At 30.4% G+C, this 23,124-nt stretch overlaps 4 protein-coding genes and 1 pseudogene across 5 annotated transcripts; all 5 read right to left on the reverse strand.

Moving 5' to 3' along the window:
• Positions 2,882 to 6,573, reverse strand: LOC104733176 (probable polygalacturonase At3g15720). The gene is made up of 9 exons (XM_010452782.2): positions 6,505 to 6,573; positions 6,032 to 6,160; positions 5,793 to 5,936; positions 5,350 to 5,520; positions 5,050 to 5,257; positions 4,868 to 4,949; positions 4,667 to 4,775; positions 3,547 to 3,654; positions 2,882 to 3,238 (listed from the first exon to the last, which is right to left on the reverse strand). Exons 1-9 carry the CDS (start codon positions 6,571 to 6,573, stop codon positions 2,882 to 2,884), a joined length of 1,377 nt encoding a protein of 458 aa, XP_010451084.2.
• On the reverse strand, positions 7,314 to 9,531 carry LOC104733177 (probable polygalacturonase At3g15720). The gene is made up of 9 exons (XM_019233472.1): positions 9,511 to 9,531; positions 9,350 to 9,478; positions 9,112 to 9,255; positions 8,681 to 8,851; positions 8,382 to 8,589; positions 8,210 to 8,291; positions 8,016 to 8,124; positions 7,787 to 7,909; positions 7,314 to 7,670 (listed from the first exon to the last, which is right to left on the reverse strand). Exons 1-9 carry the CDS (start codon positions 9,529 to 9,531, stop codon positions 7,314 to 7,316), a joined length of 1,344 nt encoding a protein of 447 aa, XP_019089017.1.
• LOC104733178 (probable polygalacturonase At3g15720) lies at positions 10,373 to 12,675 on the reverse strand. Its single transcript, XM_019233473.1, is given in 6 exon segments — positions 10,373 to 10,723; positions 11,117 to 11,234; positions 11,319 to 11,426; positions 12,023 to 12,104; positions 12,222 to 12,429; positions 12,526 to 12,675. Coding segments are annotated over 6 exon segments (1,017 nt in total).
• Positions 14,823 to 17,045, reverse strand: LOC104733179 (annotated as a pseudogene).
• Positions 18,558 to 23,123, reverse strand: LOC104730035 (NADPH:adrenodoxin oxidoreductase, mitochondrial). Of its 2 annotated transcripts, XM_010449095.2 has the most exons (13): positions 22,707 to 23,123; positions 22,507 to 22,611; positions 22,297 to 22,410; positions 22,122 to 22,175; positions 21,870 to 21,986; positions 21,433 to 21,542; positions 21,249 to 21,322; positions 20,888 to 20,949; positions 20,571 to 20,772; positions 19,425 to 19,485; positions 19,258 to 19,325; positions 19,021 to 19,166; positions 18,558 to 18,944 (listed from the first exon to the last, which is right to left on the reverse strand). In XM_010449095.2, the coding sequence occupies exons 1-13, from the start codon at positions 22,827 to 22,829 to the stop codon at positions 18,720 to 18,722; spliced, it is 1,461 nt and encodes a 486-aa protein (XP_010447397.1). In that variant the 5' UTR covers positions 22,830 to 23,123; the 3' UTR covers positions 18,558 to 18,719. The 2 variants fall into 2 exon arrangements, with proteins under 2 accessions (XP_010447397.1, XP_019089695.1); XM_019234150.1 differs by lacking the exon at positions 22,707 to 23,123 and having other exon boundaries at positions 22,127 to 22,175.

The raw sequence follows: 23,124 nt of genomic DNA on the forward strand, positions 1-23,124 counted from the left end.
TTTTTTTTTTTTTTTTTTTTTTTTTTAACTTGGTGGTTAGTTTTTTTTTTTTTTGAATTCTTGGTTTCCCTCCTATTCTTTCTAGTCTTTTTTTTGTTCTCTTTCTAAAGTTAAAATAAGACATAAATGATACCTTTTTTATTTCCAGACCGATAAAACCAAATTAAATAAGTTTAAGTATATACAATTTCGAATTTAGTTGTTTTTTTATTATGGAACAACTTTAAACAACTTCCAAAATCTCGCAATTATACATTGGTATTTTACGAAGAACTAAAAATTATAGTTTATTATATTACGGGTTTAACTCTAACTTTTTATATATTAAAATTTAATAGAGTTAAAATATTAATATTACTGAAATTTTTAATAGAGTTTAAATATAATATTTTTAAACTTTCAATGGAGTTTAATTATTTAAAATAATTTAAAAATTCTATAAAATTTTAATATTTATAATATGTGTGCTTTTCAAAAGTTTCAATATTATAAATTTTGAAATTTCGAAAAGTTTTATATTATATATACTTAAATAAATAGCTGAATTAACTTTTAAATTTGGACGCTTGATAAATCAAAGCCTCCTGCTCCTTCGTAATTGGAAAGAGTATAAGTCCTATTTATAGTGATGTTGAACCATATTTCAATATATTTTGCCGATGTGGGACTCGACATACACTTTTCTATATCTTTTAATATATAATCAAATTAAATTTTTTTACATATATATGAAACTTTGATTTTAATTCTTTCCATCTATAATAATCATAATTAATTACTTTCATTTCGTTAAGGAAATATTGCAAAATCTTTAGTAAATGATTATTTGTTTTTATTTAATTGTATTAAATTGATTTGTTGTTTCTATACATATCTCACAATATAAAAGTAAATCAAATATGTTTACATATATATAATTTCGATTTTAATTCTTTGATTATTATGGAAGCAAACTTTAAACAACTTCCAAAGATATTGAGTAATTATGGGTTCTACTTATATGGCATATAGAATTAAATTTTGATTTCCTTATATATCAAACGAAATTTAGTTGCTAAGATTATATGAACTTCTCTTAGAAATTATAATTAGCTTAGAATNAATTTTTAATAGAGTTTAAATATAATATTTTTAAACTTTCAATGGAGTTTAATTATTTAAAATAATTTAAAAATTCTATAAAATTTTAATATTTATAATATGTGTGCTTTTCAAAAGTTTCAATATTATAAATTTTGAAATTTCGAAAAGTTTTATATTATATATACTTAAATAAATAGCTGAATTAACTTTTAAATTTGGACGCTTGATAAATCAAAGCCTCCTGCTCCTTCGTAATTGGAAAGAGTATAAGTCCTATTTATAGTGATGTTGAACCATATTTCAATATATTTTGCCGATGTGGGACTCGACATACACTTTTCTATATCTTTTAATATATAATCAAATTAAATTTTTTTACATATATATGAAACTTTGATTTTAATTCTTTCCATCTATAATAATCATAATTAATTACTTTCATTTCGTTAAGGAAATATTGCAAAATCTTTAGTAAATGATTATTTGTTTTTATTTAATTGTATTAAATTGATTTGTTGTTTCTATACATATCTCACAATATAAAAGTAAATCAAATATGTTTACATATATATAATTTCGATTTTAATTCTTTGATTATTATGGAAGCAAACTTTAAACAACTTCCAAAGATATTGAGTAATTATGGGTTCTACTTATATGGCATATAGAATTAAATTTTGATTTCCTTATATATCAAACGAAATTTAGTTGCTAAGATTATATGAACTTCTCTTAGAAATTATAATTAGCTTAGAATTTCTAAGCTAATTATGGGGGATTGATTTAGTTAGATTGTTTATGGTAGGTATTAATATGAGCCGATTTTTATGTGATATTTATATGTTAGGTCTTAAATGCACCGGATTTGGGATGTCTGCGCCAAAGATATTGCATTTCGGTTCTCTCACTTTATTTTAATCGATTTGGTTCGGCTATCAATCTGTTTGGTCATAGATTAATCAATCTGTTTGGATACACGATTTATATATTTTTATTCTATTTTCAGTGGCATTTCATATAATAATTTTTAACTCTATGTCTACTTATTAAAAATGCTTCCTTTTTAATAGTATAGATGAGAACAATGACTCAATGGTGTTGTATATATATATATATATATATATATTAAGATTTACTTTAACAATTAATCCCCATTAGTCAAACATTATCTCTAAAATTTATTACTAGGGTGATGATAACCATTGAGTATAGTTTTTTTTCCAAACATCTCGCCTAATTATTTGCGAATAGTTTCCTAGTCTCTCCTCACATTAACATCATCTCTAAACTGTTAGGTGTAAAAGTGTATATATTTTTTTTGACAATTTATGTTATTGATGAAAAGTGAAAACAGATAAATGAAGATCTTATTTGACAAATGAAAGAAAAAGCTAAACAAAGACTTCTAACAAAACAAATAATATGAAATATCCAATAGTTTGGAGGTTAAAAAAAATTATGAAACGCAGAAATGACAAAAGTTATTCTTCACAATAACATGGTCACTGGTGAGAGAAGATCCTACGAGAATTACACGACAATTGGTGGTTCATTTTTGACATAAATGTTCGTATTAAAGTAAATGTATGTGAACTTAAACGGTTATTATATGGTTATTCTTTGGCCTAAAACCATAACCTTACACACATCACGAAATAAGATGAATTTTGAAAATTAAAACTCGTCACAAACTTAAAAATAGTAAATCTATAGATATAAACCAAACTTAACAAGAAGGCTTTAGAATATGTGTAGAAAATGAAAGAACTATGGAACTTGAGTAGTTGGTGGTGCAGGTTCACCATGCAGTGTCATGCGGTGTCAGATTTAGAGCAGTCGGAAGTTCATCATATGGTTTCGCGGATATAGCAATTGGTGCCGGAGGTTCAGCATATGGTTTGGCTGATGGAGGTTGCATATTGACATGATAATTACATTTGATGGGAATGGAGACAAAGCGACTAGTTACATGCGCAAATTTGCAATACGAGGTGAGAGGCGTTCTTGGAGATGAAGAAGTGATGTTGATGTTATCCATGACAATGTTATCACAACCTGATTTTTGGTCACAATCTAGTTTTATTGCAGGAACATCGGCAACAACTGTCCCTTTAAAGTATTTATATGTCACGCCACTCACTTTCACCGCCGTTGCCTGAAAAATTTCACATCATGTATAAATATACATTATACTTTAAATATACATTATACTTTAAATATACATTATGCAATAAATTCTGAGCCATAAAACTTATATATTAAAAAAACGTGAAATTTATCATGTGGAAATTTCAATATACCAAGGTTACTTGAACATTATTTCAGTTATTTTACATTCATTCAATTTTTTACGTACCGTATTCATTTTAAATAAATTTAAAGATCACTTCTTTTTTGTGTGTATGTTATATATATATATATATATATATCAAAATACCACTGTAAAGGTAAGAGTATAATTACCCCTGATTGTATCCGACCGTCATAATGTTGATCGATGATGATGGGGAATCTGGCATTTATCATAGTAATATCTTCGTACAAAATATTTTTAACAAATCCTTGTCCTCCCTGATAAGGTATTTATAACATTCAATATATGATATATGCTTTATGCTACGTAGAATATATAAATACTAGATTAGGACCTGCGGTGTACCGCGGGACGAAATTATTTATAACTAAAATATTTAAATTATAAGTTGATATGTTGGTTAAATATTTTATAATTATATAATAATTGTTAAAAACCATATAATACTGCAATTTTTTTAACATAATATTTATTTAATCAATTTAATTATATAGCGGGATGGGTAAATCGATATTTATATAATTAAAAAATATCATTAATTCGGTGTTACATGGATAAAACATCATTTCATTATTTTATTAACACTGTCAGTATCAGATAATAGACATATATAATTAAACTTTTTAATATTCTAACTCACACTATATCATCTTAATTTTTAATATTTATTGTGTATCTACGATATAATATTTATCATATTTAACTTTTTAAAAGTTTTAAATATTTTTCATATTTAACCTTTTAAAAAATTTTAAAATAAAGAAACAAAATAAACCAAATAAAAGTTTTTAAAGTTTGAATGCTTGATAAATCAAAGTTTCTACTCATTTGTATTCAGAATCATTTTGGTCTCTTTTATAGTATGACTCTAAACCATTGCCTAATTTTTTTAGACGATGTGAAATATTGGTACCCGTATTTTTTATTCATCTATTGAGTAATATATGTTCGCTTTTAAAACTTTGTATTACATCATATGCAGGAAAAAATCACAATTTTTATTAATTAAATGTATTATAGAATAGTTCAAGATAATTTAAATATAAATTCAAATAAAAATGAAAGAAAATTATATATTTATGTTTGAATGAGGTAGAAAGATTTCCTTATTTTTTTAAATCTTACAATTTTGCAGTTTTGGTAACTAATATTAAAGTCAATGCATTAAATGTAAAAGCTTTCTAAAAAGTATTTTTGAACAAAAACTGCTGCAAAAATATTATTATAGATGTTAATTCTTCTAAAACAAATAAAATAATCCAAACTTACAGGCCATGTCTTGATTCTTGCACCATTTTGAGTTCCAGTGAAGGTACAATGTCTTACATTCACATTTTGTACTATTTCACTTGTTTCTCTTTTCCCCAGACTTCCGATACTATTTTTTTCAAAGATAAACCCCCACAAATTACCAGAAATTGAGTTTGCATAAAAATGTAAAAATAAATGTAAAAATTTATACGTGTTAACCTTATGCCGTGACCCGGACCACATGTCACAGAAGTTATGTTGATATCGTATGAACCACTTTGAATTGAAATACAATCATCACCTAACAAAATGCAAACCACACAAAAAAAAAAAATTTGTGATTAATCTGTATATGGTATATTCTAATTTTTCAGTAGCTAAGAAATAATAGTAATACGTACCGGTTTTGATTGATGAACTGAGAATTTGGATATTGTGTGAAACAGAGATATCAATGCCATCAGTATTTGGACTGGTTGAAGGTGCGATCAAATGAATATTTGATAAAGTTGCGTTGGTGGAACTAGTAATTGATATGTGATTCTTTGGACTATTGATTTGAGTTAATCCTTTATATATAATGTTTTGGCACCCAGAAAATTTCACTGCCTACACAAACAAAAGATAACTTAAAACGAACAAATTAAATGTTATATAATGCATATCTTCAAATCAACATGTTGAATATAGATTTAACATACCGCTGGTCGGGAGGATAAGCCAACTGATGACCACCAGTTTTCCCCATGGGAATTGAGAACACCAGATCCGTCGAGAACGAGACCTGTCACCTTTCCGAAACATAACCAACAGTCCGTTTTTTTACTTCCCCAGTCTTTTACCATTCTCGGCGCTTCAATCGTTCCATCAATCTTCTCAAAAGAGAAAAAAGAAAGAGAATATTATGTATGCATGAATTATGTATATATAAATTATGTTTCCAACACAATGAGATGTGTAAAACTTTGATGATATAATAAGTTATTTAATCACACTCTCACTAATAAATAAGGAATCCCGAGCACACAAAAATTACAAATCAAGTTATTATAAAAATAATTTCAATTTCATTTTTATGGTTCAGCTCGGCCTTGTAATATATGAGAAACAAAACTGATAACATCTTTTTGATTATACTAAATACCTGAATATGAATATGTGAAGATACACAAGGACCTTCAAACAATTGTGGTTGTATGGTATATGTTTCCCTAGAATGTATGATTAGAGAGGCTTCCCGACCTCTCCCACTGTCTCCACATAACGCTTTCCATGCATCTTGAAATGCCTAATCCGAATATATTATCAAGCGATGATTTAATATTTTAATGGTACATGTTTTATATTCATTAGTAATTTTGATGAAAGAAAATGAATCGTTACCTTAGAATGATCAACATTTGTAGAGTGAGAATCATTTAAAAAATCTTTAATGGATAGAATCACATGACTATCTCCTTGTTGCAAATGATACAATGCGATTAGAAGCACTAAAAGGAGTATCTTAAAACCCTAGTAACAATTAAAAAAAAAATTATTATACATGCTTAAGCAAAAGTGAAACTATTGGAAAAATATAAACTAAAAAGGGAATCTTATAATCTCACCATTTTAGTATTAAAAAATAATAATCTAGGTAACAATGTTTATCCTAGTAAATATAATTTTAAGATTGTGAATGTGAATGTGTGTTGTAAATTGTATATATACAAAGAGTTGAAAGTCTTAATATTAAAATATACATTTGACTACTTGCAAAATTTAATATATAATTTTGACTCTCTTTTGGTTGAAGAATCTTTGAATAAATTGAAAATGTTACTATAATGTTTATGCATTTATGGTAGTGAACTAACAGTGCAATACTTAGTTAGTATGCATTCAACACATTTGATGTATCTACTATTTATTCTCCTTAATGACATTGTCATTGGTGAGAGAAGACCATAAGAGTTCTACATTAACTCTCTTCTCGAAATAATTGGAGGTTCACTTTTGACCAAAATGATTGATATTAAATTTCATGTCTTTGGGTTCAAACGGTTTTTATACGAATAATTAAACTTTAATCATTTGGCAAATAGGCACCCATGTGACATTATATGTCTCCATTCGACCATTCCCCCTTTGTACTGTTTAATTTTTTTTTTTTAAGATTAATTTTATACTTGTTTTATGTCTTAGCCATTTCCTTTTCTTTTTTCTTTCCTTGCTATCAGATGCATTTTGCATTTTATTTACTCTATTTAATTATATTTTCTTTACCAAAATTATATGTTTTTAGTTATATTTAGTGTTTCTATTTCCAGTTTAATTTTTAACAAGTTAATTCATATTTTTTTGTATAGTATACATATATCTCAACTGAAAAATTGATGGTAAAACTAGCTAATTAGTAACATTAAAAACTATTATCATTTTTTATATTAAGATTTAAGTTTGTGTGATATGGTTAGATAAGTGATTTTAATTATCTAATTTATAGTGAATTGTAAGTTAGTAATTGTGCATTTGTCTACTTATTAAAAAAATGCTTATAAAATTTTGGCTCACTAAAGATGCAAAATATACTTTCAAATTATCAAAATATATATTTATTTAATATGTCTATTATTTAATTTTAATGTGTTTATTATATAGTATCATTTGTGCCCCAGACAATATATTATCCTAGATCCGCCACTATAACATACGATGCGGGTGATGGAGGTTGAGCGGTGGGTGCTGGAAGTTCATAATACGGTGTTTGAGGTATAACATACGGTGCAACTGATGGAGTTTTGGGATTGACATGAAAACCACAATTGATGCCAATGGAAACAAAGCGTCTAATTAGGTGCGCAAATCTGCAGTACGAGGTGAGAGGCCTTCTCTGAGATGAGGAAGTGATATTGATGTGCTCCATGACGATGCTATCACAAACTGTTCTTTGGTCACAATCTAATTTTACTGCAGTAACATCGGGTAAACTTGTCCCTTTAAAGTATCTATATGTCACACCACTCACTTTCAAAGCAGTTGCCTGAAAGATTTCACAACATGTGTGTTTGAAAACTCAAATATTGAAAAAACCTGAAATTTGACATTTGAGAATTTCAAAATACCAAGGCTGAATCAATAATTTATTAAAAGTGTTACCCCTGCTGGTTGTGGACACGGGCGAACACCGTTACAATAATGTTGGTCGATGATGATAGGGGATCTGACATTTATCATTGTAATATCTTCATACAAAATATTTTTGACAAACCCACGTCCTCCCTGATAAAGTATTTTTAATATCCAATATATGATATATTCCTTATATATTATGTAGTGTATATTATGTTAATTCTTCTATAAAACAAATATAACAATGTAAACTTACAGGCCAAGTCTTGATTCTTGCGCCATTTTCAGTTCGAGTGAAGGTGCAATGTCTGACATTCACATTTTGTACTATATCATTTGCCCCTCCTTTCCCTAGACTTCCGATACTATTTTTTCCCAAGACAAAACAAACAACTTATCAAAGAATTGACTTTCAAAGTAATATATATATATGTGTGTGTGTGTGCAAACCTTATGCCATGACCAGGACCACATGTCACATAAGTTATGTTGATATCATACGAACCACCTTGAATTGAAATGCAATCATCACCTAATAGATATAAAACCACACATAAAAAAACTCATAATCTTTCGCGTGATCAATCTGTACATGGCGTATGCTAAGAACAAAATGAAATACCAGTTTTGATTGATGAACTGCGAATTTGGATATTATGTGAAACAGAGATATCAATGCCATTAGTATTTGGACTGTTTGAGGGTGCGATCAAATGAAGATTTAATAAAGTTGCGTTGGTGCAACCAGTAACTGATATGTGATTCCTTGGACTATTAATTTGAGTTAATCCATTATATAAAATGTTTTGGCACCCAAGAAATCTCACTGCCTACACAAACAAAATATAATATCCTCAAAAAGAAATATAATAAATGTTTTAATCAAAGATGGATATCTTCAAATCAACATATTCAACATACCTCTCGTCGGGAGGATAAGGCAACAGAAGACCACCAGCTTTGTCCATTGGAATTGAGAACACCAGATCCATTGAGAACGAGACCTGTCACCCTCTCGAAACATAACCAACACTCACTTTTTTTGCTTCCCCAGTCTTTTACCATTTTTGGCGCTTCAATCGTTCCATCAATCTTGTCCAAGAGAAGAAAAAAAAGAAATATAATGCATACATGAGTCATGTATATATACATTATGTTCCTAAAAACAATGAGAATTATTTTTTAATGATAGGTTGATTTCTTTAACCACACTCTCACAAATAAATAACAAAAAAATTACCAATCGATTTACTATAAAAATATTTTTAATTTCGCTTTTATATATGCTCTAGCTAGGCTTTGTAATTCCTGGGACACAAAACTAATAAGATCTTTTTGATTATACTAAATACCTGAATATGAATATGAGGAGATGCGCAAGGACCTTCAAACCGTTGTGGTTGTATGGTATATGTTTCCCTAGCATGTATTACTAAAGAGGATCCCTGACCTCTCCCTCTACCTCCACATAACGCTCTCCACGCTGCTTGAAATGCCTATTTTGAATATATAATCTAGCAATGATTTAATTTTTAGATAGAAAATGTTTGATATTTATTTAAAATTTATATGGAAAAAGGAAATTTTTACCTGAGAATGATCAACAATTTTAGAATCAGAATCAGATAAAAAATCTTTAATGGATAGAATAACCCGACTATCTCCATGTTGCAAATGGTACGATGTGATTAGAAGCAATGCGAACAGTACATCAAATCCCTAGTAACAATAAAAATTAGTTAGCAATTTACCATGGGGATCAGTGGAACCATGGGGGAAAAGGAGATTCTTATTGTCTCACCATTTTATTATTATATGATAAGAATCTAGCTAGGTAATAATGTTTTTTTTAGTAAATCTAATATTAAGATTGTGAATGTGAATGTGTGTTGTAAGTTGTATATATAGGAAGAGTTGAGATTCTTAGTATTAAAATATACATTGACCACCTGCAAAAATTCTAATATATAATTTTGACTCTATTTTGGTTGAAGAAGTAAATATAATTGAATAAGTTGAAAATGTTACTATAATGTTTATGCATTATGGTAATGAGGTAATTGTGTATATTTTAGCTAGTATGCATTCAATGCAAGAGATATATCTACTATTTATTTGACACTACCTTAAAAACCTATCCACTAAGGTTTTTAAACTTTTAAACTAGTACATACAATAAGATTTATCTTAGAAATTTATTTACTTGCGGCAAAACTAAATATGGAAAAAAAAAATTGTTTCGTAAAATTATGTATATCAGGGGAAAAGAGGTAGCATTTATTGAAAAACAATTCTCAAGACGTATTTAAATATGTTTCGAAAACAAGTTTATCAAAATATAGATGCAAACACCAAAGAAAAAGGGAAGCAAAACGGTTTGAGGGTGCAAACTGAAATCATATGGGAAAACACATAATGAATACAAAACGTATACGAAAACAGGAAAAGTCATCGAGAGAAATACCAATCTTGTATACAAATTGAGATCAATATAACTTTATTTGAAATAGTTCTTTGTGTTACAGAATTCTTTGTTATTTTCTAGTGACTATCTTGTCTTTTGTTTTAATATAGTATATGCGAAAGAAACTTCGCAAGAAAGATTTAAATAAGTTAATAAGGTATATATGGAAAAGGAGATAGCATTGGAGGTTGAGCATTCGATGGCAGAGGCTTAGCATAGAGTGCAGGAGGTTTAGCCAGAGTTGGAGGTTTACATGGTGCCAAAGTTTCTTCATCAAAACCACATTTAATATCAACGGAAACAATGTAACTAATCACATCAGCAAATTGACAATACGTGGTTAGGGGTTTCTTCGTAGATGAAGAAGTGATGTTGATGTGTTCCATCACAATATCATCACAACCCACTACTTTGTCACAATCTAGTTTTATGGTAATATCATCAGCACATGTCCCTTAGAAGTATTTAAATGTCACATTGCGCACTTTTACAACAGTCGCCTGTAGGATTCAAAACATGTGCATTATGTATTATCCAAAAAATAACTCTACAAAAATCAGATCTAAGAGAAGTGAATGTCTAATTTCATATGCATTCAAAATACTTAGGTTAAGAAGCACAATGCAAATTTAGTTTTAAAAATGTTAACAATTGTGGGATTAATTATACGCAAATTTGGTTTACAAAAATTGTAGGATGTAAATTGCTAGTTCTAGTTAAAGTAAAAAGATTTACATTTAACATGTAATTGGTAGTGAAAAAGCTAATCGTATATAAACCACATATATAATTTAATAATTTATGTATCATATTGTTTTTAATCATTGTGTTGTTTTTAATAGGGAAAATATGTTTCATATTTTTATAAAACATAGTTATATAGAGAATTTTACCTCTTCTGTACAATAGTGATAACAATTACAGTAATGTTGATCAATGATGATAGGGTATTTGGCATTTATTAACGTTATATTCTCGTATAGGATATTTTTTGGCGAACTCATGTCCTCCCTAAAAAGTGCAATAATATAAAATGTATGAATATGTAATAGACATATATATATATATATCTCTCTCATTTTTAATAAGTTTTACAGCCCAAGTCTGGATTCTTGCCCGTTATGAGTTGCATTGAAGCTACAATGTCTTACTTTCACATTCTCGTCGGTATCATTTTCCCCACCTCTCCCCAAACTTCCAATACTGTAAATGTTTTTCTCAAAACGAAATACACAATTTAATATTCAAGTTAACTTTGATACAAAACTTTGCAAAATTACAGTGAATCTTATAAAAAAAAAAAGAAACACAATGAAAGGTCATGGAATTTTTGGTTGAACACTATCTTCATAGATATTAGATATATTCCAGAGAAAATTGACCCAATTTATCATATACTCTATCTGTTTCACAAAAAGTGTCATTTTGACACTTTTTCTTGTTACAGTTATTTTATATTTCTAATGCAAATTTTAAAATTAAATATATTTTTTATCTCTGTTATTTAAGCTTATTAATTAGAAAGAGAAAAAACTTTAGTGTATTTATAAAGGATAAAACAGAAATTTAAACAATTTTTCCTAATATATGTACATTATGTCAAAATGACACTCTTTATGAAACAGAGAGAATATATGTTATCAGGATATATATATATATATATATATATATATATATATATGGGCTAATGCATAGTATAGATAATACTATAGGATAATCACAAAAATTATGATAGTTATGATTTTTCTTTTATAGATGTTAGTAACATTTATTCGTGAAAATGTAGATAATGTCTGAACCTGATGCCCTGACCTGGACCACATGCCACATGCGTTATGTTGATATCATACGAACCACCATTAATGGCAACACAATCACCACCTAACAGGTAGAAAATCATACCACAAAAAGAAAGTGAGCATTTCTTCTCGGGATTAATCCATGTATATTTACACACATTGATTAGTATATAATTAAATAAGACTAAACGTAAAATACATGTTTGGATAGATGAGTAGAAAATCTGGATATTGTTTGAATGAACGATGTCGATGCCATCAGTGTTTGGACTATCTTTAGGTGCGATCAGATGAAGATTTGATATAGTTGCATTAGTGCAATTTATTATTGAAATGTGATTCTTTTGACTGTTCATTTGAGTTAGTCCATTATATATAATGTTACAGCTTCCATTTAATCCCACTGTCTGCAAAACCAAAATTAATTGTAAATTATAAGTGAATACTATAATTAGACCATTAATTATAATATATCTCAACTCTGAAATGAGGAGAATACATACATGTGGTCGGTGGGAGTGCTCTACAAAGGACCACCAAGCTTCACCATGGGGATGGAGGACACCAGACCCATTAAGAACGAGACCTATTACGTTTGTGAAATATAACCAACTTTTACTTTCGTGGTTAATGTTTTTCCACTTCTTTACCATTTTTGGAGCTTCAAGTGTTCCATCAATCTTGCAAACACATGTATAATTATTTGCATATTGTACAAAAATGTAAATCTTTTCTTTCTTTATATATACAAACCTTATACATTCTATGATGCTATGATATATAATTTAATCATTAGCTGGTTCAAGCAGTGGCAGATCTAGCCAAACTTTATACCAGGTGCAAAACTATAAAAGTGGTAGAGAGGAGAGGATTGAACCCATGACCTCATTATTTATCTGGTGCATTCTTACCATTAAACTAATTTAATCTTAGAAATTTATATACAAATTAAACAATTTATTCTTGGCCAGTGGCATTTAGGAAGGGACTATATAAAAGGTTTTTATCCCTGACCTAAGGAGATGTACGGACCAAGCTGATAATTCAAGAAAGAAAAATCTATGATTGTAACACTGTTTTTGGAAAGTACCTGAATACGAACATTACGAGATATACAAGGACCTTCAAATAATTGTGGTTGTATGATATATTTTTCGTTGGCATGTATTACAATAGATGTTCCTTTGTCTTTCACATTCGCCTCACATATATATAGCTTTCCATGCATCTTGAAACGCCTATTAGGAGTATATGTGATATTTTTAAATAAAAATAATTTACTTTTTAAAATATAAATGAAAATATTTTATAAACGATTACCTGAGAATGATCGATCGGCACTTGTATTGTTAGCATCAGATATAAAATCTTTAATGCTTAAACTCATTCGACCATCTACGTATTGCAAAATGGTATGATGCAACTAGAATTACCAAGATGAATAGTTCCAAGCCCTAGTAATAAAGTAATTACTATTTTTTGAAATATTGGAACGATCGGTGGTTCATGCAGCCATTAAATTCCACTACTCTATAGCAAAGTTAAATCATATATAGATACAAAGAACGAGCGCAGCTAGAAAGAGATCATGTTTTCTCACCATTTTAATCTTAATAATAAAATAAATTCTAGTTGTCTTAATGGAAATGTAACATGGTGTATTTCGTGCGATGCAATTCGTATAGATGATGTGCTGAGAGAGTTATAACATACTTTTGAGTTTTGATTATAACTTGCCAAAGTTTTACAATATTCAACTCTTAAATATTTCTTCCCTTTTTCGCATTATAATTCAACCTTCAACATTCAAACATAATTATTTTATTCATTTATCATCACAATATCTTAAGATCCATGCTCAAGTCAAAGAAAAAAACTAATATCATCCATGTATATTTAATTATTTATGTATACTTATTTGACCAAAAAAATATATATCTTTAATACAGAGTATATAGTTTTATGATTTAATGTTTTTTGTGACATATGTTTTGTGACATACATACGAATCGTTATTGTTATCATGACATGATGTGTACTCCGATTATTGCTATTTATTCACTTAAACATTAATACACAATTAAACATAGAATTTTTCAGAAATTATGTAGCTGTTTTTCAAAATGGCTAATTATATTGTTGACCATAAAAAAAGTTGTTGAATCCCAAAATTTAACAATAAGTTACATGAACATTTATTATGTCGGTATAGTACATATGGATGAAGATCTGGAGTACTCCATAAACATTTTTTAGAAAAAGAGGACCCTGCAGAATAGTTTATGGAAGAGGAGACAATGCCCGAGGTTGNGGTATAGGATAGTATGTTCTTATATACTCCATAAACATCTTTTAGAAAAAGAGGGCCCTGCAGAATAGTTTATGGAAGAGGAGACAATGCCCGAGGTTGATGATCCTGATTTGTATAACAGTCGACATGGATGTTGACAAATGAACTACGCACATCGGCGAATTTACAGTATGCGGTGAGATTTTTTTCCGGGGATGAAGATGTGATGTTGATGTGTTCCATCTTGATGTTATGACAACTTTCAGTTCTTTCCAGTGGCGGAGCTAGAAAATCATCACATCAGGGTCAAAAAAAATTAATTGGAGTCAATTATGTGATTTAAAATTTTTACCAGGATCAATTGTACTATTTTACATGGGTCAATTTGATTTTTTTCTTAAAATTTCAGCCAAATTTAAAATTTTACCAGGGTCATTTGACCCACATGCTTGCACCCTACCTCCGCCACTGGTTCTTTCACAGTTTAGCTTTATCGCGATTTCACTTGCGCTGGTCCCTTCAAAGTATCTAAATGTTACGTTGTTCAATCCCACTGCATTTCCCTATAAGATTCGTAACATATTATTTGTTTGCATTCAATAAGAAATGAACTTTTAAATAAAGATTTTGATGAATTTTAGTCATTACGATCCTATATGATATACATCTTGGTTAGTCCATTAAAATAATTGAAGACTTCAGATCTTCACATTCGATTAAAAATGATTGTAAAATTTGAATTTACCTTTAAACTACAGCCAGTGTAATTTTTGATCGATGATGATGGGGAATCTAGCATCTGTTAATGTTATATTTTCAAACAAAATATTTTTGGCCAACCCTTGTCCTCCCTGTTAAATTATGGACGATCCATAATGTATATTCTTTTAAAGAAATAAAATATTTTGCTAGCAACCAAAAAAATGGAAAAGTAAAAAACTTACTTGCCAAGTTTTGATTCTTGCACCATTTTGAGTTCCCGTGAAGCTGCAGTTTCTTAAGTTCACGTTTTGGACTATGTCATCCGTCTCAGATTATGGCTTTTGAAATTTCAAAACGCTTCTTGTATTTATACAAATAGAAAGAATAATGAATCGGCTCACTGTCTTGCTAAACTAGGCTGCCAAACAATAGATTTTTATGTGGAGTCTGTACTGAAGCCAGATTGGCTTATTGATTCTCTTTGTACAAACTTTGGTTAATTCAATATAATTACTTATTGCGCAAAAAAAAACAGTCATCCGTCTCAGATTTTCCCAAACTCCCAATACTGCATTTTGTTTTAGGTTAATAAGACACAATAATCCATTTTAATTTTAGTAGCAAGTTAAATAATTGATTCGAGAAAAATAGAATAATTTAATTCGATGCATTAATGAATTCAAATGTCTAATGCGTGTTTATATATAATCTACAAAACCTGATACCGTGACCCGGACCACATGCCACACGAGTAATGTTGATATCGGAAGAACCAGCTTGTCCACCAATAATTGCAACACAGTCATCACCTAACATATAAGGAGCACATCATACAGAGAAATTTTAGCATATCTTACAAAATTTAGTCCATATGTAAACACAATATGATATACTATTCAAACTGAAGGGATAGTAAAAGATTACCAGTTTGGATAAAGGAGTCTAAGATTTTAATTTTTTGTGACATACAAATATCGATGCCATCGGTGTTTGGACTGTGTTCGGGTGCACTTATATTAAGATTTGATAAAGTTGCATTGTTGCACCCATAGATTGAAATGTGATTCCTTGGACTATTTATATGAGTCAGTCCATTATATATAATGTCAGTGCAGGACACAAATCTAATTGTCTGTAGATACAAAAGCGTATAAGTTATCAATATAGAAAAACATACTTAAGAGTAGAAGTTAATAGGTGTTGGGAATGACTTACAGTGGGTCGTCTAGAGAGACCAACAGATGGCCACCAAGCTTCCCCATGGGGGTGAAGCACACCGGAGCCGTTGAGGACGAGACCTTGTACTGTTGTACATCCTTGAAACATAACCAACACTTCCTGTTTTCTGTGTTTTCCCAATTATTCGGCTTTGCTGGCGCTTCAATTTTCCCATCAATCTTGTTGAAGTGAAAGAATAAAAAAAAAGTATTATACATGCATGGGAATCGTATCTTATCTACATGAGCCACCAAGTGTTTGTTCGTTACGTACAATGATCTATCTAAATCTAATCAATCATTGAGATAAACATCTTTAATTAATAACCTTGTTCAGATAAACATGTTTTTTGAGGAGAAAAAAGTTTTCTTTTGCAAGTGTCGATCTTCGTATAAATCACTTGAATTTTAACAACTTTGAAGTACGTTACGTACGTACCTGAATATGGATGTTAGAAGTTACGCATGGACCTTTAAAACGTAGTGGTTGTAAAGTGTAATTTTCGTTCTTTTGTATCACTAACACTGACCCATTAGACGACGCTTCCCCTTTGCATAACTCTTTCCATGCTTTTTGAAACGCCTTTACAAGAATGATAGTATAAGTTTAATAATACTTCTTTTATAATTCTTTTAATAATTTAACTTATATATATCGGCTTTTAAGAAAACAATTTACTTGAGAATAATCAACGTCCGTGTCGTCGCTTATAAAATCTTTGATGCTAAGAATCCTCCGGCCTTCTCCGTATACCAGATGGTACGATAATACAATTATTATCACCGAAAACAACGTTTTCTTCATCATTGTAAAAAACAATTAGAAGGTGTAGAGAGGAAATCAATTGAAAGAGGTCACTATTTAACTCTTGATTTGAAGATACATATATGTTTGAGTTAAAATTTGAGATTCATACAATACTTTGAATTCCATCATGTATTTATATGAAGTCTAAGAGAGATATAGATGCCACGTTCTCAACACAAATCTCATATCATTTAAATTACAATGACTGATAAAATTCAATTTCATATGGATAATATCATAATGAACACTGACAAGTGATTATTGAAACAGCTTTAGCTTTCAATATAAGATTTAAATAATTTTAATTAATCTATATGTAGAACCTGGAAACAGATTATTGAAATAAATATTTTAAATTAATCCCATTATTACTTTAAACAGGCTGTCACATAGATATATATGCATTCGATCAACTTAAACTATCATTAAAATCTTATATTCCAAGTGATTTTAGTTTTCATCAGATTTTAAATAATTTTGATGATTTTACGGAGGTTGATATGATTTACTGTAAAATTCTTTCAAATCTCACCTAAAACTATGAGATTTTGATTTATGTATTTTTAACTAAAGAAATCCTCTCAAATCCTCCAGAATCTCAAAAAATTATTAAAATTCAAATCTACAAACTGTTTTGAATAACAATGGATTTTAAGAAAGATTTTTAAATCATTAATTCAATAACAGTGGATTTCAGGAGACTTTGGCCCTGATTGACACAAGACTTTTAAGACTTTTAAAAAAATAAAAGACTTGACAGCCAATAATTTGCCAATCAGACTTTTATGACTTTTATTTTTTTTTAAAGTCTTGTAAGCCACTTTTTTTTTTCCCTTCGTTGTTTTCTCAGATTTTTTAAAGCCTCAAATTCAGCCTTTAAAATGGCTTTAAAATTAAATAAATATAAAAATTTTATTTTTTTCCCTTTCTTTATATTTAAAACCTCTTCACAAGTTTATATATATATTTTACATATTTTATTTTTATAAATTAATTATTCTTATTTTTTTCTAAATCTTTTAAGATCCATTTCAATAATAATTATTTTTATTTTTATTATCATCATTAATATCATCATTTTAAGATATTTTAATAATAAAAGTAACAACTATAGCTTTAAAAGTATTTGTTACCAATCAAATTTTAACAGTTAAAGTTTTTACAGTCAAAGCATCTGCAACCAAATTCTCTACAGCTAAAATTTTTAAGTTAAAGTCTTTACAGCCATAAGTAACAGCCGTTACCAATCAGGGCCTTTTTAATTGAATAACAGTGAATTTCAGAAGACTTTTAAAAATCCATGATTAAATAATACAAGATTTATAAATTTTACACAAATCACTAAAAATATCAAGTTGAATACACCCCTTTATTTCACATTTAAAATATACTTAAAACATCTAATTTGTTCAACAAACAAACACATGTTAAACATCTGAGTAAGAACAAATCTATATCGTTTACTGTTTATAATAAACTTCTAGTTTGCCAAAAAAATAAAAGAATAAACTTCTAAAGTAAACATAATAATAACACATATTACATTAAGTAAAACAATATGGATTGTATTTGAAAAAATAACTTTGTTTACTAATTACCACACTTGTATATGATTGATTTTATTAAATCCTACCAAAAAAAAAATTCAGTGATTTTATTAACTGAAAAAATAAGAATGATCTAGTTGGCTGCTGCTGCTGCTAAAAGATCCTCCCATGTGACTAACTTCTCTCTGGGTTTGTTTCTCTCAGTCCCCATTTGTTTTTCCTTGGCATCAATCTTCTCCCACCCACTATAATCTACCTTCTTCACCTCTCTCTTCTCCAGCAATTGCATCAGTCCTTTGCTTCCTTCCTTTGAGCTCTTAAAAACACCTTCTTCAATGTCTTCGCTTATGCTACCAACCTGCAACAAACACATTTTTGTCTCCCAGTTAAAGAGCATCAATTTTCTGTTCAGGGGGGAGAAGTTTAATGCTTACCGTTTCCTCAGCACAGTATAGGTTTGTGGCAATTATGCCTACTGGTCCTCTTTTGAGCCATCCACATACATATAAGCCCGGCTCAGTCTGTGATAAGCTTTCTAACGTTTGACTAACCACTCGACCTCTTACATTCGGGACAACACCTTGAAACATGCAATTGGGGAAGTTAGAAGAACTAAAAAAACCCTTTTCTCATAAACATATTAATCAGACCACACTTCCATATTATATCACCTTTCTTGTGATCAAAGGGTAAACCGTTGATTGGAACCGACTTGTAACCAATGGCCTTCAGCACCAAACTGCACAATTGGATATGCTTTCATTTGATTTTTTATGATTATTGGTATAACTATTACAACAGAAATATACTGAGGACCTTTCATTGAAAAGCATATTACCTGCAGTTAAGATCCTCAAACTCTCCGGTACCAACTGCAAGTTGTTTTCCGCTTCCAGCACCTACAAGTTACAAGAGTTATGGATGAATTATTAGCTAAATACACTATTGTATCCTAGAAAATCACCATTACATATTTAGTGTCTCCAATAGCAGCTAATAAATCGACAGAAGAACCAGGACACGCCAAAATATTTTCTTAGAGGTGCACTTACTTTCAAGAATGGTTTTTTCCAAGTTTACACCGGAAACGTGGCCCTTCCTTTCATTCGACTCTAAAAACCGGTCAGGTTGGCGGAAGAAAACAAAGTGCAGCTCTCGTTGATCAGGGTCTGATTCAGATGTTCCTGCTGCTGCTGCAGCCTTGGACAGTAATTCATAAATCCTCTTTCTGATTCTACTATTTTTCATTTCTACCTTCGAAAAAAAAAGAAGAGTGTCAACAAAAGGTTTGTCGAGTATCAACAATTTCACTAAAATGTAAATAACAGAGTTCAGCCTTACTTTAACTGAAAATCAGTAACACAAGTACCTCATCAGCAGGAGTTACACTCAAGTCAGTCTCCTTTATTCGAATATGCATGTTCTTAATCCCTGCATTATAAAAATATATGCGTTTATATTCATATCAATGAGAAAATAACAACGGTCAATGGGCAACAAAGCATTGATGATGCAGGTAACGAAAAGATAGGAAGATCTTGAAAAGAAGTCATAGAAATCAGAGCCATTACGTTATGTTATTATCTCACAAAAACCTGAGAAGGTCAAGACAAGCAAATTATAAAACCCGCACATAATTGATTTTCTTAGTTTGTTTCTTCTTCAACATTTTTATGGGATCTATTGAAAAGAATCAAAAGCTCAGTATATGATTTAGATATGAATGATACCGAGAACTTCTCGAAGCTCTTTAGCAGTCAATGCTGCTTGAACTGGCCCCCGTCTTCCGACGAGAAACACCTTCCTGACCACATTACAACTTTGTATCAGGGACANAGTTACAAGAGTTATGGATGAATTATTAGCTAAATACACTATTGTATCCTAGAAAATCACCATTACATATTTAGTGTCTCCAATAGCAGCTAATAAATCGACAGAAGAACCAGGACACGCCAAAATATTTTCTTAGAGGTGCACTTACTTTCAAGAATGGTTTTTTCCAAGTTTACACCGGAAACGTGGCCCTTCCTTTCATTCGACTCTAAAAACCGGTCAGGTTGGCGGAAGAAAACAAAGTGCAGCTCTCGTTGATCAGGGTCTGATTCAGATGTTCCTGCTGCTGCTGCAGCCTTGGACAGTAATTCATAAATCCTCTTTCTGATTCTACTATTTTTCATTTCTACCTTCGAAAAAAAAAGAAGAGTGTCAACAAAAGGTTTGTCGAGTATCAACAATTTCACTAAAATGTAAATAACAGAGTTCAGCCTTACTTTAACTGAAAATCAGTAACACAAGTACCTCATCAGCAGGAGTTACACTCAAGTCAGTCTCCTTTATTCGAATATGCATGTTCTTAATCCCTGCATTATAAAAATATATGCGTTTATATTCATATCAATGAGAAAATAACAACGGTCAATGGGCAACAAAGCATTGATGATGCAGGTAACGAAAAGATAGGAAGATCTTGAAAAGAAGTCATAGAAATCAGAGCCATTACGTTATGTTATTATCTCACAAAAACCTGAGAAGGTCAAGACAAGCAAATTATAAAACCCGCACATAATTGATTTTCTTAGTTTGTTTCTTCTTCAACATTTTTATGGGATCTATTGAAAAGAATCAAAAGCTCAGTATATGATTTAGATATGAATGATACCGAGAACTTCTCGAAGCTCTTTAGCAGTCAATGCTGCTTGAACTGGCCCCCGTCTTCCGACGAGAAACACCTTCCTGACCACATTACAACTTTGTATCAGGGACAACTATAGTTGGTTGTCAACTATACGAAAGATGGAATAGGACAAGAATCAACTAGTTAAGTGGTTAAATCATAAATGGACCTTATAGAGCTTTCTTCCAGCGCAGATAAAGCATGCCTAGCAATATCAGTTGACGCCAACTCTGTTGTCGGTCTTAAGAGAATCCGAGCAACATCTAGAGCTACATTACCCTAAGATTCGAAGGATCATATGTCAGTCTGAGAAGTCTTGAGAAAAAAGTCTTTACTTAAAACTTTTGGCAACAAACTGTTATTGATATGTACATCTTGTTACAGTGTTAAGGATAGCTAACCAACAACAAATATGCTCTTAGCAAAGTAAATTAATCTCAATAGAATAAAACTACACATATCAACCCATACAAAGGATAAAAAGTAGATGAGAAACATATAATGGTTCTAAAAAAACACTGCACCTGAAATTCTAGAATGTGAGACCTCTCAAGTATAATTATCTGATTCTTAAACTTTAAGACGTCTTTGGCAAAATTAGAGTACCTGGCCAAGGATGACAGCTGTGTCGGAACTTTTCAAGTCAGGTTTCAAACTGCTGTAGTCGGGATGCCCATTATACCACCAAACGAATTCTCTTGCAGAGTATATGCCACTCAAAGTCTACCAAAGTCAACTTTTAAACATCAGAATGGATTCCAACAAGTATAAAGCTACCAAAAGCCCACCAACTTATGTCAAAACACACATTTAAACACCTAATTCCGCAACATAAAAAAAAAATTGTAATGGGCATACCTCACCTGGAATGCCAAGATCTTTGTCACTTTCAGCACCATGTGCAAGTACAACCTGAACAAACCATACATAGCAACAAAACATTATTACATATGTTAATGATTAATCTTTCCTTTGAGTTAATGAGTTGCTTATCAGAATCATACTATAAGAGCATAGGTTAAGGAAGTCTTACAACGTGATACAAATCTCGTAGCTCAGAAAGTAATAAATCCGATCCAAGCTTTACATTCCCATAGAAAGAGCAACGCTCATGTTGTGCAACTCGTGAGAACTGATTAATAGCAATCTGTAGAAAGCAATATGGTTGAGATTAAGCTCAATGGAAGAACATCCTAATCTCCCTCTCTCTAAAAAAGATTAAGCTAATCAGTGGTGGTAGTACCTTAGTTTCAGGATGATCAGGCGCAACACCGGAGCGAACAAGTCCAAAAGGTGTAGGCAACCGATCGATAATATCAATGCGTGCTCCTTCATGCGCCTTCAACAACTAAAAAAAACCAGCCATCATCAAAAAATCACGAGTTAAGAGTCGTTAATTTCATAATAATGTTCAAACGAGAGAGAAGAAGTAAGAGAACCAACCTTGTCAGCAGTATAGAAACCAGCAGGTCCACTCCCAACGATGCAAACGTGCAGAGGACGTGAAGAAACCGAAGATGAGAAGTATCTAGATACCAAATATCGTGCTAGATATCTTCTACTCATTCTCCGAAACTTCCAAAAAAAAAACAATTATGCTTAGAGAGATCCAACACAAATCTGTTAATGAGATTAGTTGTTGTATAGGATTCAATTTTGAGGATTTGGGGAAGATGAAGATGAGCAAATATCCCACACTTGCTGGGGAAAAAATTGGAAGAAGAAGAAGAAAGAAATTAGGGTTTGTGAACTAATTTGGGGATTTCCATCTCACTGTGCACTCACGTTGACTTTAGAAGGGAGTCCGTTGACCTTTTCCCTTAAGATCAAGTTATACTTCTTAGTTCTTACCATAAAATTA

This window comes from Camelina sativa, chromosome 12, assembly GCF_000633955.1.
Source record: "Camelina sativa cultivar DH55 chromosome 12, Cs, whole genome shotgun sequence".
NCBI classification, from domain to species: Eukaryota; Viridiplantae; Streptophyta; class Magnoliopsida; order Brassicales; family Brassicaceae; genus Camelina; species Camelina sativa.

Coding starts and splice junctions, on each gene's coding strand:
- LOC104733176 (XM_010452782.2), bottom strand. CDS start 6,573: ATGTCATTAAGGAGAATAAATAGTAGATACATCAAATGTGTTGAATGC. Junction 5,258..5,349: donor GCTTATCCTCCCGACCAGCG/GTATGTTAAATC, acceptor TTGTTTGTGTAG/GCAGTGAAATTTTCTGGGTG. Junction 3,239..3,546: donor ACGGTCGGATACAATCAGGG/GTAATTATACTC, acceptor GAAATTTTTCAG/GCAACGGCGGTGAAAGTGAG.
- LOC104733177 (XM_019233472.1), bottom strand. CDS start 9,531: ATGGTTCCACTGATCCCCATG. Junction 9,479..9,510: donor TGGTTCCACTGATCCCCATG/GTAAATTGCTAA, acceptor TATTGTTACTAG/GGATTTGATGTACTGTTCGC. Junction 8,590..8,680: donor CCTTATCCTCCCGACGAGAG/GTATGTTGAATA, acceptor TTGTTTGTGTAG/GCAGTGAGATTTCTTGGGTG.
- LOC104730035 (XM_010449095.2), bottom strand. CDS start 22,829: ATGAGTAGAAGATATCTAGCACGATATTTGGTATCTAGATACTTCTCA. Junction 22,411..22,506: donor CTGATCATCCTGAAACTAAG/GTACTACCACCA, acceptor TGCTTTCTACAG/ATTGCTATTAATCAGTTCTC. Junction 21,987..22,121: donor ATCTTGGCATTCCAGGTGAG/GTATGCCCATTA, acceptor TGACTTTGGTAG/ACTTTGAGTGGCATATACTC.